This window comes from Colius striatus, chromosome 2 (genome assembly GCF_028858725.1).
Source record: "Colius striatus isolate bColStr4 chromosome 2, bColStr4.1.hap1, whole genome shotgun sequence".
NCBI lineage: Eukaryota > Metazoa > Chordata > Aves > Coliiformes > Coliidae > Colius > Colius striatus.
In genome coordinates, this window is record NC_084760.1 from 117,169,425 (window position 1) to 117,183,745 (window position 14,321).

Below are 14,321 nucleotides of genomic sequence, written 5' to 3' on the forward strand. Positions count from 1 at the left end.
ATGCTTTTAACTGTGAGAGAGAAAACAAGCTAAGAAGTCGGTAACCCAATAAAGGCTCTTCACAGGAGCCAAGGAGTTTCACTGTGGAAATGAAAGAACAATAAAACAGGTGCTCTTTCCCAGTTCTTTAGCAGGAAACACAACTCCCTGCTTTAAAATATTTAAGAAAGGTCTGCAATTACTTCAGAGAATTGAAAAGGCACAGGAATATACAGCAGTGCCACTGCACCTTCCCAAATTGAGGCTTGCCTAAAGCAAATCTGAATCTGTTCTCAGCTGTATCTTGTATGAGCACTGACATTACAACCAGCAGAATCCTCACCGACCAGGGAGAGGCAGCTGACTTCTGACAGCTGTCTCATGACTTCTGGTCACTCATTCCTGTTAAAAATGCTGTGCATGTCCTAATAGCTCTTGAATGACTTCCACTCCCATTTATTACAATTACAGAAGAAAGTGCCTCTGAGACCACAGGAGGGACTGAAAGCTTCCATGGTCACCTCAAAAGGTCACTCCCACACAGTCCTTTTTTTTTACGACACATGTCAGCAGATTATTACTCTACTCATCTCCCTCCCAGCACGGCTCTGCTACGCTGGTGTCTGCAGCCTGAAAAGAAACACTTGTGTTTTCTCAATGAAAACAGAAAGATATTTTGCAGGTGGATTCTATAATACAGATGTTTTTCTGCTGGACAGGTCCATTAAAAAAAGTAACAGGATTTCACTGTTTATGTTTTTATAACCAGAGATCTATCAAGTATAAATTGGTGCTCCTGTCACAGCCAATGCAATCTATTCCTTTTAGCATTCATACGAGCAGTTCTCAATTTGCAGATTCCTGGCAATCCTTGAACTTCATTAGAGGTCCTTAAAAAGGAACGAAGAAAAGCAAGTTGGCAATGAATTGCAGCTGACATTTATGGTTCCACAGTTCTGCTGGAGAACTTGTAAAGAATGAGAAAAATTATTTATATAAACCAGTGTAGTGTTCCAGCTATTCCAGTCCAACCTTCCACTTCACAAGAACACGCTTTAACTTCATCCCTTTGTCACCAAATCCACAGCCAAACTACTTTTAAATCCCAAATTTCCCAAATACTTCTATGGAAAAGAACACATACAATACAAATACATGGATTCATCCCAGAACACTAAAGGTAAGGCAGAGTTTAGAAATGAAATGCCATGCCATGAAATGAAATGTGTTTTAATTTCTTGACCTGGCCATTTGCTAAGCCACTGCACAACATCTCTGCTCTGATATTGTCAGGAGAGCATTTTCACCAGCTGCACACATACCTTGACAGACAGGGTGTTGGCTACTATTCCATCCACTATACTTTCAGTAAATGGATCAAAGTGTTTGTCTGGTCTCCTCATGAATTCTGGCTTTAGCCTGTATCCACTTTTGCCATTGTACTCGTACATCCCCATGTTTATTTGCATAGACAAATCTAAGTGTGAAAAGAGTTGGTAAGAATTATCTTCTGGATAGACAATAATTTTGAAGAAAGCAAAAAAACAACAACAACTGTTGTAACTGCAAGCTGACTGTAACGTGAACAGCCACTTACGGGCTGCTGTTGGATTTAGAGGCTCCAGATGTAACTGTGGTGACTCTCTTAGCATAGAATCATAGAATGGTAGGGGTTGGAAGGGACCTTTAGAGATCATCTAATCCAACCCCCCTGCAGAAGCAGGGTCACCTAGATCAGGTCACACAGGAACATGTCCAGGCAGGTCTTTGAAGACCTCCAAGGAAGGAGACTCCACACCCCCTCTGGGCAGCCTGTGCCAGGGCTCCCTCACTCTCACAGTGAAATAGGTTTTTCTTATGTTTAAGTGGAACTTTTTGTGTTCCAGCTTCATCCCATCACCCCTTGTCCTGTTACTATCTACTATAGAAAAGAGGGATGTCCCAACCTCCTGACACCCACCCTTTAGATATTTATAACTGTTAATAAGATCTCCCCTCAGTCTCCTCTTCTCCAGACTAAACAGCCCCAGTTCCCGCAGCCTTTCCTCATATGAAAGATGTTCTATACCCCTGATCATCTTGGTGGCCCTGTGCTGGACTCTCTCCAGCAGTTCCCTGTCCCTCTTGAGCTGAGGAGCCCAGAACTGGACACAGGACTCCAGATGAGGCCTCACCAGGGCAAAGTAGAGAGGGAGAAGAACCTCCCTGGCCACACTCTTCTTGATGCATCCCAGGATGCCATTGGCCTTCTTGGGCACGAGGGCATGTTGCTGGCTCATGTTTAGTTTATTATCAATCAGGATAATTGATAGCAAACTAAATATGGATTACTTTGACAAGAAAAAGACACCTGCAAGACACATCTTTCAGAGACTACTTGAGAGATAACATGTTCAAACTTTAAAAGAAGCCTTTTACGTTTACATTTCAAGTCCCTCAATGTTGTACCGATTTTAATGTTGTATCCTACCCAGGAAAGTACTTACGTTCCTAACTCCTTCTAACATTTTACACTGGGTTCCTGATACTTGGTTGAAACTTGCTGAAAGAGGTTTCTTTTATTCTTCAGACTCTCAGTCTGGGTGTGGTTTTCTCTCCACAGAAAGGTGGTGTGTACATGGGCATGACTGGAAAGGGAAGAGGGAGTGCCACCATGGTACCATGTGCCCAGAGGCAGAACATGGCCAGAAGATGTTCTGAGATGGAAATCTTTGTCTCAGTACAAATACAGCCTTGGGAGATAACACATTTGATTTCAAAAGAGCCCAAATGTCTTTGTTTCTTAAAAACTGACTTTTCAAGTGGAATTTGCTAAGTCTTGATATAATGCTTATGTCTTGATATAACGAGATTCTGGAAAACACAGGAAAAGGTCCCTTTCATACCTGAAATGCTGCTCAGTGATAACCACTTACAAATGACAATACATAAGGCCTCATGTCCCAGAGCTGTGTTAAAAGTATTCATTAACAGCTCTGTAGTATCACTCAGTCACTAGGCTTTTGATGCACAAAGCCCTTCCTACCTATGGATCAGAAACTGCATCATAGAAGTAGAAATGCTCACAAAATGCAGAGACCAGCATAACTTACCTACAGTTTGGAAGTTAAGAGCAACCATTTGGCAGCCAGCATTCCAGAAGACTTGTGGCATGTAGTTCGAAGAATCTACACGTGTTCCCTTTGGGTAAATTCGGCTTAGCTGCATTTTGTTGTATCTAAACAATCAGGAGTTAAGATACAGTATGTATGATAAAAACCACTCTGCAGAGAGCTCCAACTGCAATATTTAAATGCAGGTGTTCTTTATGGAATGGCAGTGGGGCTTTATTGGATTTCTGTAACCATAATGCTTCCAGAGGGCTACAATTTCATAGGAGATATGAGAAATACAGGGTAATTAAAGGTGCTGTTTGTTCCTGTGCAGACTACTCAGAACATGCATTAAAAGATAGCATTCATCCAATTCCATTTATCATTATGGTTACTCATTTAGGATGTTCCTAAGATTGCATTTATAGAGGCCAATTAGCTGTAAACAGCAAATCTTCCTCTGGAGTGGGGAGAGGGGCTCAGTTAAAAAGTACTCTTCTGGAATAAGCATTAGATTTGGCCTCTACATACAGACAGAGACGATGAGGGTGCACTTCTTACAGTTGAGTCTACAAATCTCAGTTTCAAAACCATGCTGCAGGTTATCTGTGGAAATAACTTCCCATTAGTCTTCTTTAAGGCACTATTTTATCTTGGCCATTCATTCTTAACTGCAGCCACAATGAGTGACATTGAGAAACAGCAAAAGGTCTCAGCAGAATGCTCCTTATTGGTTTTTCTTTAAAAGCTATTTTAAAAACAGTAACTAAAAAAGGAATTGTGTGGCAATGGAGCAGCTCAGTGCTCTTAGAGCTCGAGGTATGATGGGAAAGCTTTCTTGTATGACTTTGCAAAACACCAATTGAGCCACACTGTGACAATTTGCTCACTGTAACTGGCAACACCTCATACAGGATGATACATTTAACAATGAGAATACAAACTATCAGGTCTTCAATATGTAGTTTATGCCTATTCCCTCTAGTCCCAGCCCACTGCACAAGGACTCATGCCAGCTTTTAAATTAGATCATCAGAAGTCAGGCCAATTAATTCAACTAGGAAGACAGTAAAATCTACAGATTTCATTTGGGTTCCCTATTTCCCCAGCTCCTGCCTCCAAATTTCAATAAAGCTCTGTCACAGATCTCAGATATAGAAAGTCTAAGAAGGCAGCTTCCTGAAAGTCAAGGATACTCCACGAATTCCACAGGAGACTTTGTAAGTTGCTCCAGCCCTTTGGTTTCCACAAAGGAAGACATTTCAAAACTTTTGTTGCGTTCTGAAAGTTGAAGGGGGAAATAAAGAGTTACATGTTAGAGTATGAAATCACATGCAACACATGAGCTGCAAAGAATTGACTTAGTCTCAGTTTCCTTATCCCCTCTTACTGCTCAATGGTTCATTTCACCTGGTTCTCAAAGACTTTGTATACACCAACCTTTGCAGACAGTAGTAAGCGCACATTGAACACTCCAGCTCCATCTGAACTCGTATTAGCACTGCCCAAACTAAGGGCATTGGTTATGTCTGAGGTTGCTACTGCACCAGCTGCAGGTAACAGAAAGTCAGTGCACAGGCAGAGATCTCTCACATTTGCTTGCAAAACACCACGTTGATGTATTTGAGAGGTAGAGCCCGAAGCTGACAGGTCTGACACAGAGGTATCGTAGCCATTTTTGTGGGGAACACAGAGGGCCCTGCTGGATCTCTAGACTGTCTGTGCAGACAGATGCAAGGGCTCTGAGCCAATCTGAAGCTGTAACAACTAATGTCCATATCAAATTAAACTAAGTATTGCATTCACTGTGCCTACAGTGGCTCTCATTATCTTCAGCCTGTCAGGGTAAGGTCACATCTGTCTCAAACAGCCATGGAAACATTGCTATCTAATCGAGCCTGAAGGTGCACTCTGGTGTCCCAGCAGGTCTTCAGACCTAACCCAACACTAATATGGAGTTTCTATGACCATTTTAATTTGGTCAAACTTTCTGATCTGATGGTGGTGAAAAGCTTCCCCTAAGCTTATCACTCAGGGGGCCTCATCATTAATTTGTGTATCATTTGTTGCTGTGCCTGACGTGTGCACAGCCCTTCAGTGTACCTGTGCAACATGCTGGAGCAGAGAGCCTAAGTCAAGACCCTTCTAGCTTCCATAGGTTTGCCTTTACACTTTTGTAAAGAAGGTAAGGATTCCTGTGAAACAGCTCCCCACTTCATCATAACCAGTTGTGTACATCGCCTAGAGGGGTCATGCTGGGAGGTCAGATCCATTAGATATCTCTGCACTGCTCTCTTTAAAAATGAGGGAAACACTGTCTGTGTTGAAACATGAACTCTCTAGCTTCACTACTTTATTGAGAGCAAACAAAAAGGCAGAGAAAAAGCTTGTCCTCATCTGATTTTAGAAGTAACTTTGCTGCAATAGCCCAGGGATGGCCAGGAAGCCAGCCTGGCCATCTCCTCGAAGTCAAACTGCGAAGCTGCGGGAGAGGGATAAAACTGAGCAAGAGCACTTGTCTTGCAGAGAGAAGCAGGACAGAAACAGGTGGGCACTTTCCTTATAAAAAGCCAAAAAGGAAGCAGTGGATCCAAGGAAATAAGGAGCTAGATTGTTTGGGCCAAAGTGAGAGGAAAATGGGCAGCCAGCCTGTGAACTACAAACTGTTCTCAGTGCATATCAGAGAGTCAGAGGATGATCACAGCGTTCCAAAAGTGACTCCATTTATTGTGGTCCCTATTTCTAATTAGCAACCATCATGCTATTGCCATTATTCACAGCTGTTATCTCCTAATGGCAAAAGATTCCTGCCATTCCCTAGAGGCTGCTCTCCTACCACTCCTCTTCCTTTCCACCCAGCAATATCCTCTCTTTCTCCAGACACTGTTCCTGCCAGCTTACTTCCATCTCAGCTCCTTTGAAAGGCACTCACATTATTCTTATTCAATCTTTCCTCATTACTAATGGGACAGCACAAGCTATACACATTTATAATAGTGTTATTATACTTAGAATATAGGTGTTAGAATTTGTTGCAGCAATCTACTGTGTTTCTCAGCCTTATCTTAAATGGGAACATCTGTATGAAATCAGAACTGGCAGCTGTTAAATGATTCAGTTACTAAATGACCAGGGCTTAATCAAACTCCTAATTAAAATAAGAACAATTACTTCCTTGTACTGTCTGGAGAGGATTAAGAAACCTGCCCTTTGAAGAAAACACTGTGCAGAAGAAACATTGGTCTCTTATGACACATTACACTGTGCTGCCTTATCAGGAGGAAGTCACTATGGAGTGGAGAAACAACTCATTGAAAAACTATCTGAAAAACACAAAAAAATACAGGTACAGATCCAGTGCTATTCAGTATTTCTGCTAACAAGTCAAACACAAGACCACTTCTAAAATGTGTGAATGGCAGAGCCAGTGAGGTACTGTTACCACCGGGATCACAAATGCTGAATTAGAAAGGGCTCAGTTAGAAAAATGCTGTAGCATTGAAACAATGAAACTGTCTAAAAGGCAAGTATGGAGCTCTACAGTTGGGGAAATGAAGTCAGGTGAACAAGAATAAAACCTGGGCAACAAGTGGCTAGGCAGCAAACTAAAAACCAATCCTCATCTAACTCCTTCATTGAATGTAATTAATGCCCAGCAGTGACTCCAGCCCAGGACTAATACCAGCACCCACAGACATGCTATAGTGCCCACTGCTTTAAGCATACAGCAGTGTTTACTAGGTAAGGCCACTGCTTTAATGAACTGGCCACATCTGCAACATAATGATGTTTTCCACACAAACACCAGAAACACTAATTCCTTAACACTATGAGTTCACAGAAGCGATAATGCTTGATCAAAAGTAGCATCAAGATTTAGGATAAAAAAGCTGGACTTCAACAGTTCTTTACAAAAGATAAAGCTCAGAAAGGCATATGCATGTGAACAGCAGAGATCTACACAAGATGATTTCAGAACAGCTGCATCAACTTGTCTTGCCAGGATTCACATGGCTTCCTCTCCAGAAGGGGTATCTCCTTCCCACTGTGTTCTTGTAACTCTCATTAGAGCTGGAGGAGATGATAAACATCCAAAGGACACTGCTATAGGGAACAAGCAGAGCTCCCTGCATGACTTTGTGAATGCTTGTGTGTATGTCTGTATAAATACCTCCATACAAATGAACAGGTAAATAACTTCTTACATGTTTATAATTCACTGTGAGTACATGCAAAACCTTGTACACAGATACGGGCTTATGCGCCAATCACGCATCCTCTGCCAAGGCCTCCACAATCCCATCATGCATTAAAATGAGATACAGTTCTTTAACTAAAAAGCTCCAAGAGCATATTGAAACCTGTCAAAACAAAGTGAAAAAGGGCAGGCAAACAGCAGAGGGTTCTGCACCAAGAAAGGAAAAGATGCTGCAGTGTTTACTGAGGACGCCGCTGAGTGCATTCCTCGCATGGCACCTTCTGTCAAAGCCAGTGGGGGATGAAATTACGGCGTCTTCTATATGGCACACAGAGGCAGGAAGGAGGGAATTTGCATATGGGGAAGGGCAGACTCTTCTTTACCCTGAATCCTCTACAAAAGTAGCAGAAGCACAATATAAAGCACTTGCTTGATCTATGGGAATCTTTATGATTGCCTTTCTCAAAGTGCTAAGTTTCTCTTCAGTCGTGGAACAACAGAGACAATGTTAAGTGCAACGTTTTCCAAACTGCTTTTGAAATGGCAGCAAGTGTACTACTGATCAAATTGGATATTTAGATTGCTACAGGTTTCAAAATAAACATGGATTTATTTGACTGGATAACAAGGAAGCATTTTCTGTCTATGTGCCTGTATCTAACTGAGAAGAAGCCAAGCAACATTTCTCCAGAACTTTCTTCCACACCTTTGCCAAGTAATTTCCAGCATAAGACGTTCCTCGTGTTTCATTTACTTACTTTTTGATACTTCAAATGACTCAAACTTCACAGGCTGAATGTAGTTCACCAGGTTAGACATCTCTTCTGTGGCCATAGCCTCACTTCCAGCTGTACCCTGGGACAGAGAAGGGAAAATGCTGCAGTTCTCATAGTCAGTCCATAGTCCATATTTCACGTTTATAGTCAGTCACAGGCTACAAATACCAAAGCCCAGTTTTCTATCAACTGTGACATCTTTCACTGATCCTGGCTTTGTGAAGTCAACACCTCACACAGGGAGTTTCACACAGTAAATTAGAAAAATTGCTATCAAATTTAGATGTTTGACTAAGCTGCTGCTGCATTCACTCTTTCTATGTGGCTCCTAGTGAAAGGACTGCATTCCCTTTGCATAGTGCTGAGCACATTTATTAGTGCTGTTGCACAAATAATAAACATAAGTTTTCGTGTCAAGTTTTTCTTCCAACAGTGCTAAATACACCACAAGCAGTTGACTACACCAACTGCTATTAATTCTTACTCTTCAGTAAATGAAAACGTAAATAAGCAAAGATGTGCTTCCAAACCCACTGCCAACCACCGTCAGAAAGTTGGTGTAGCTTCCCAGTGCTCTGCCTCCCTTTCTCCACTAGATGGTAGTCCCAGCCAACCCACAACTGCTGGATCCGACCCATCACCACAAAACATATCTCCACCTACTTCATCCATCGACGACTTTTTACAGTCATCATCGTAGTCATCATCATCATCACTCTCAATCTCTGCTTCTCCTGAAAAGTTTTAAGCAGAAGATGGTTACTGTCTGAAGCAATAATTATCATCACCAGCAATAAATTCAAGATGTGCAAGTAGCACTGCTTCAGGAAGACAACGTTGCACATGTGCTTTTTGTCACAGCACAAATCTATTGCAGTGTCTCAAGGGATTCATCCATCTTCAGCATTTAAAGGTTCTTATTGCCCAACCTAACAAAACCTCTTCATTTGCAGCTGCTGGATGCTCAGTGTTTGGAAATTATGAGCTAGGTACTGTGTAGCCTGCACAGTGTGTGAATTTAGTACCACAAACTAATCTGAAGACCTCTTCCCCTGCTTGGGGCACAGTCCCAGGGTTTGGAAGATACGAGTTCAAACGTGCTCTCTGTTGCAGGATCTTCGGTGAATGCTTCACCCCCTCCAGGAAGCACACAAGTAACAGTGTGCAGGGGGTGAGGAAATCACGGACAAAAATTGATGAGACTCTCACGTGCTGTGGCATCAAGGGCTGCTCCACAAAATCCACCTATTTGGCACAGCAGCTGAACTGCAATAGCTGAACTGAATTGCCTTCACAGACCGCTTTGCTGTTGGGACTTCGGTGACATAGCTCCAAAGCACCAGCTGAGGGCAGTGCAAATCAAATAATGGGAAAAAGATGCACGAGGCTCATCTTTTCCCTGGCAATGCTCTGATGCACCGAGTTTACTCGGACACAGGACCGAGTAAACCACATTTTATGCTTTGCTCCCAGTTGTGATGGACTCATCAAATTCCTATAGGCAAGACACAGATGTTTTTATTGTTAATTAATGAATGCCTTCCCTCCCCTCCCAAACATTTAGATTTAGTTGCATGAGAAATGAAACCATTAAGGAGATCAAGCTGATCTTTAGAAACTCTTCCTGTGGGTCTGGCTGTCATATAGTGTCTGAAGATGACTCTGGAAAATAAGTTTGAACCTATACTGCAGTCACCTGTCCACACCTATAGCACTGACAACTCTCCCTCAATATTTTATTCCACAAAACTTCCAGCTTTCTTCAGCAGTGGCAGTTTTATTTTGGCAGCTCAAAAACCTACCCACTGTGCTACATTCCCAAACTCTCCAGAGAACAGTAATTCAGTCTCAGTTCCTCCTGTCAATTTAGGGTCTAATCCAAAGCCCACTGAGTTAATAAAGAGACTTCTCTTTGTTCCAGCAGGCCTTGAATCATGCCTGGTGGGCCCCTTCCGAACACGGAGAGCACATATGACTTAAATAATGAGTGTGCCTTTCACAATCAAATGATGACTACCCAGGCTGCATTTCCTTCCAGATGCAGATGTTGAAATGTCAGGCTTTTATTCACCAACACATTTCTTCCTGAACGTTTCATTGAAGAAAATAACACGATTGCTCAACAGGGTCAAGGGATGGCTCAGGGAACCTCAACGCACTGCGAAGAACCAGGCGGTCTCTCACAGGACCTGCAGTGACAATCTTGGGATGCAAAGCTCTCAATTGGTTTAATCAGGCTGGCAAAATAGCACTTTACATGGTACATGAAGCGAGGGGGACAAGCAGATTTCGGCTTGCACTGATGAGGTAGCAGGCAGATGATAGTTTGTTCTAGACAGAAGCGTCCAGGGAGGAAAGTATGCAACATATTATTCATTTATTTAGAAATAACAACAGGAAGACACCCCAGGAGATCAGATCTCATTTTCCAGTTCTGCATCAGACAGCAAAACCAGAACAAATAATACACAGGATTGTAAATACAGAATAAAAATTACTACATGTTTTAGAAAGTATGACTCCACCTGTCTTGCCTTTTACCCAGCAGAACGGTCCTGTGCTCAAACCCAACACTCTTTTCCCATGACGCTGTTGGGACACAAAGCCCAGGCAGACCATGGGACATGTTGGATGTGTCTGGGGCACAGCTAGCTCTCATGGCATATTTATCTGCATTTACATAGGGCTACAAACCCAGGTCAGGACCAGACCACTCCATGCTATGTGACATAAAAATACAGGGAATATAGTGCCCTGCTCCAAGGGCTTGCCCTCTGAGTAGCAAACAAAAACCTGCCCGTGGACAGAGGCAGACAGAAGAACAGCAAGAAATAAGGAGATGCTGCTGCCTACCACAGCAAGTTATAATCCAGATCCTACTGACTGCTCTTAGGCAGAAGGGTACAGGCAACTTCTCAGTGGAGTAATGAAGCAGTTTCAAGGATATTTTCAAGGAGCTGCCCCTAGTGAGTGGGGTGGCATGGGAAAGATATACATATACTCATTGTCCATGTAACAAGTGGACAAATGAGGCTGAATCCCAACTGACGGGTAGAGAAATACTGAATGGAAAATGATCATGACAGAAGAGCTGGGAATGACAAGTCAAAACCCTATTACCAAGGGCTGAGGAAGCAGAGTGCTAAATATTATCCATTCTCACCATGCCTCAGTAGCATGACAGATACTAAGAGCCTAATAAAATGAGAGGTTTTATGTTGCTTGAAATTCAGAGGGATTTGGTAATCTGCTTTCTCAGACCCCTTTAAAGTAAGAGCCAGAACAGATTATAAATGTGGTCCTTGGTGGTGCAGCTTGTTAGCTCTGTAACATTTAGGCAGCCACCACCATCTTGTGGGGGAAAAGCATCTTTTATTTTTTCCCACCAATTGTACCATCAGCACTTGCTGATTGTGAAAAAGGAAAAAAATGCACTTTATCCAGTTTGCCAGAACATTTGACTTTTGCATCAGTGGGTCATGGCTTCAGTTGGCATGCAACAGTGATGCATCAATGAGTTTACATGCACTGAGCCTAAAACTTTTAATCCAGTTTCCTAGTTGTCGTGAAATGAAGGAGCCAATTCTACCCCGTCTTTCTGTCTTCCTCTGACTCTTTCCTTGCAGCACTTGCTACTCTGACAAAAATGTCACTTTATTGCTGTGAAATTAACAATTTGCTTGAAAATTTAACTACTGTTCTCTTTGCAAGTTTTGGCTACTTTCAGTACAGGTATACTGTTGGTAAAATGGATTTAACTGCAGAACTGCCACTGTTCTTTTTGCAGCATAATCCAGTTTCTTTGAAAATCTTGCTTATTTACTTCCATTCATTGTGCTAAATCAGCCAGATCTAAGATGTCTGTTTACAAAAATTACAATCTCCCTCACAACTGTTCTCTCAGAAATCCTTGGCCAGCTTTGCTGTACCTTTAGGGAAAGCTTTTTCCACTGACAGGTATTACACACTCCACTGAACTTATTTTCTACATGAGTTTCATGAACATCTTGTAAGCCATTCTGTAAAGCTTGTTTCAGAATTGGGGTTTTAATTATTGTGACTGTATCACCACCACCTAGCTTTTACATGCTATGTTTTATAGACATAGTAAAAGAGTGTTTTATTTGGGTTTAAATCCGACCTCAAGCAGTGTAAGACACAGGGAAGTTTGCTGTCAACTGAAGTGATGCATCTCCATACTTTTTGCACTGCTGTGAAAAAACTAATTTAAAATCTCAAAAAGGCTAAATCAGCACAACATGCTCCTGGAGATCAGCAGTAATTCTGACAGGAGATGTACAATACAACAGAGTTACCTGAATATTATGCCCAACTTGCTAAATGTATATATTAAGGTTAAGAGTATTGGAACACTTCATGTTAAGAAATGTTATGATTTAGGCTTCCTTATTGAGTTTTTAATTGCTATTATTCCTCTCAGGCTCCAGAAGTAAATTGGCAAGGGTATAGAGGGGCATAATGCTTGCAGTGCTTCAACATTACACATTGCCAATACTGAGATGCATGTAAGGAAGGAGACAACGATCAGAAGGATGTCGTGGTGACTGATGAGCACTGCCCCATGGAACCATGATCATCACTGGGTCTTACCACAGCTGTCTCATTAAATGCTCAATTATTTCTTCTTTTTAAAGTGTTCACAGAGAAAAATCAGAAATGCTGCATGCTTATAGCTGTAAACTGTAGCTGAAAGCTCTGGAGCTGTGCTCTGAATATTTACAAATTCAAAGGATCCTTGAAAAATCAGATCCTGCATGTTTCTTGTCAGTCAGCCCTAAGCTGTTCTTAAGCTCTCTCAGTCTTGGCTGTCCTTAGATAAAGTAGGCTTAATATTTTATCCCTTCCCACTGGTATTGTTCAGATAAATTCATTGCTCTTTGTCAAGTGCTCATATACAGCCAGGACACACCCACAGAAACTCACTGTACGATGAGGATGCTACATCTACGATCAAGTATTGAATGACAGAAGAAATAATGACTACCTGCACTCTCCAAAAGAGGCACCAGTAGGTGCTAAAGCAGAAACCGTGCCTGACAGAAGGATCACAAGTAATCTATTTTGGCAGTTACAGATGAGCCAAGTGACCATGTGAATTTTTGCCCTCTCAGTTCTACCATTTTCTAATTTGCAAATACTCAACTTCCCAATCTACAGTTAACAGAGTTTGCTACACATGTAATACAGACAGAATACTCACAGTTAGTCTGGAGAATTACACACCCTCCTGCCCTGTACCATCACCAACATCTAGATTCACAACCCATGTCTTTTCCTGTAAAAGCTCACAGAGGGGCTCCTGAAAGACCAAGGTGTTACCCTCTGTGCAGATCACACACTCAGAAGAAAGCATACAGCAAAAGATAGAGACTTTGCCACTGGGTTCTCACTATGTGCTAGGATCAAAAAAGCAGAGTTAGGATCCCAGCGTTGATTTCAAGTGTTGGAACTGAGTCACTTGGCTTACAAACTTATTTTTCTGTTACTTGGGAGCTGTCTGAAGCAGATCAAGAAAACAGCATTAAATCATTCCTGACACCAGGATGATTCTTCCTTTGACATCCCAGCCCTACTCCAAAGCATGCACTTTTCAAAGTTTCTTAACACAACAGTGGAAAGCTCTTTCTTTGCTTCTAATAGGATAAACACTGTTATCCACAAATACAGCAGGATTATTTTTTAATTCAGCTTGAGGCAAACTGCCAGCATGAAAATTTTCAGCTCAATTAATCAGTTCAGAAAAAATCACAAACAATGGGGGAAAAAATCATGTCAAAGAGTGATGAAGTTATATTCCAGTGGAGCTTTCAATTTGCTCTAGAAGTGTTCTACTGCTGAGGCATAAATGTCTACGCTTTTAGCAATCTAAAATTTCATTCTCAACAATAATAAGAAAACCTAGTGCAGGGTACAGACCCTGGACTGGGAAATGGGATGTACAGATTTTGTTGGCTGTCCTGCTGCTGATCTGCTCCGGTGGTTTAGAGCAAATCCTTACTTTTTGTCTGCACTTCTCCATCATTTCTGGTTAGACTTTAAGCTCTTCAGGACAAAGCCCATCTCTTACTAATTGTTACATACCCACATTTTCCAAGGGGCTCCCCTGCAGATCCCATAGCCATTACCAGAATCAATGCATTCAATTCTAGTACCTTTCCTATTTAATTTCTGATTTTTAAAATCCTGTTAATAATGAACAAGCTAAACATAATCAACTGCTTTCCTTGGCTATGCTCCCTACAATTCCTGACGGTA

The 14,321-nt window shown here is 41.8% G+C and overlaps 1 protein-coding gene across 2 annotated transcripts in view; it reads right to left on the reverse strand.

Moving 5' to 3' along the window:
• The window catches only part of PLCB1 (phospholipase C beta 1), a 374,348-nt gene that overhangs the window by 79,012 nt on the left and 281,015 nt on the right, over positions 1-14,321 (reverse strand). For both annotated transcript variants that reach the window (XM_061989255.1, XM_061989256.1), the window contains exons 15-19: positions 8,709-8,779; positions 8,028-8,124; positions 4,268-4,352; positions 3,072-3,196; positions 1,302-1,456 (exon numbers count right to left, since the gene is read on the reverse strand). In XM_061989255.1, coding sequence (XP_061845239.1) covers positions 1,302-1,456; positions 3,072-3,196; positions 4,268-4,352; positions 8,028-8,124; positions 8,709-8,779 — 533 coding nt within the window. The remainder of the gene's footprint in view (positions 1-1,301; positions 1,457-3,071; positions 3,197-4,267; positions 4,353-8,027; positions 8,125-8,708; positions 8,780-14,321) is intronic.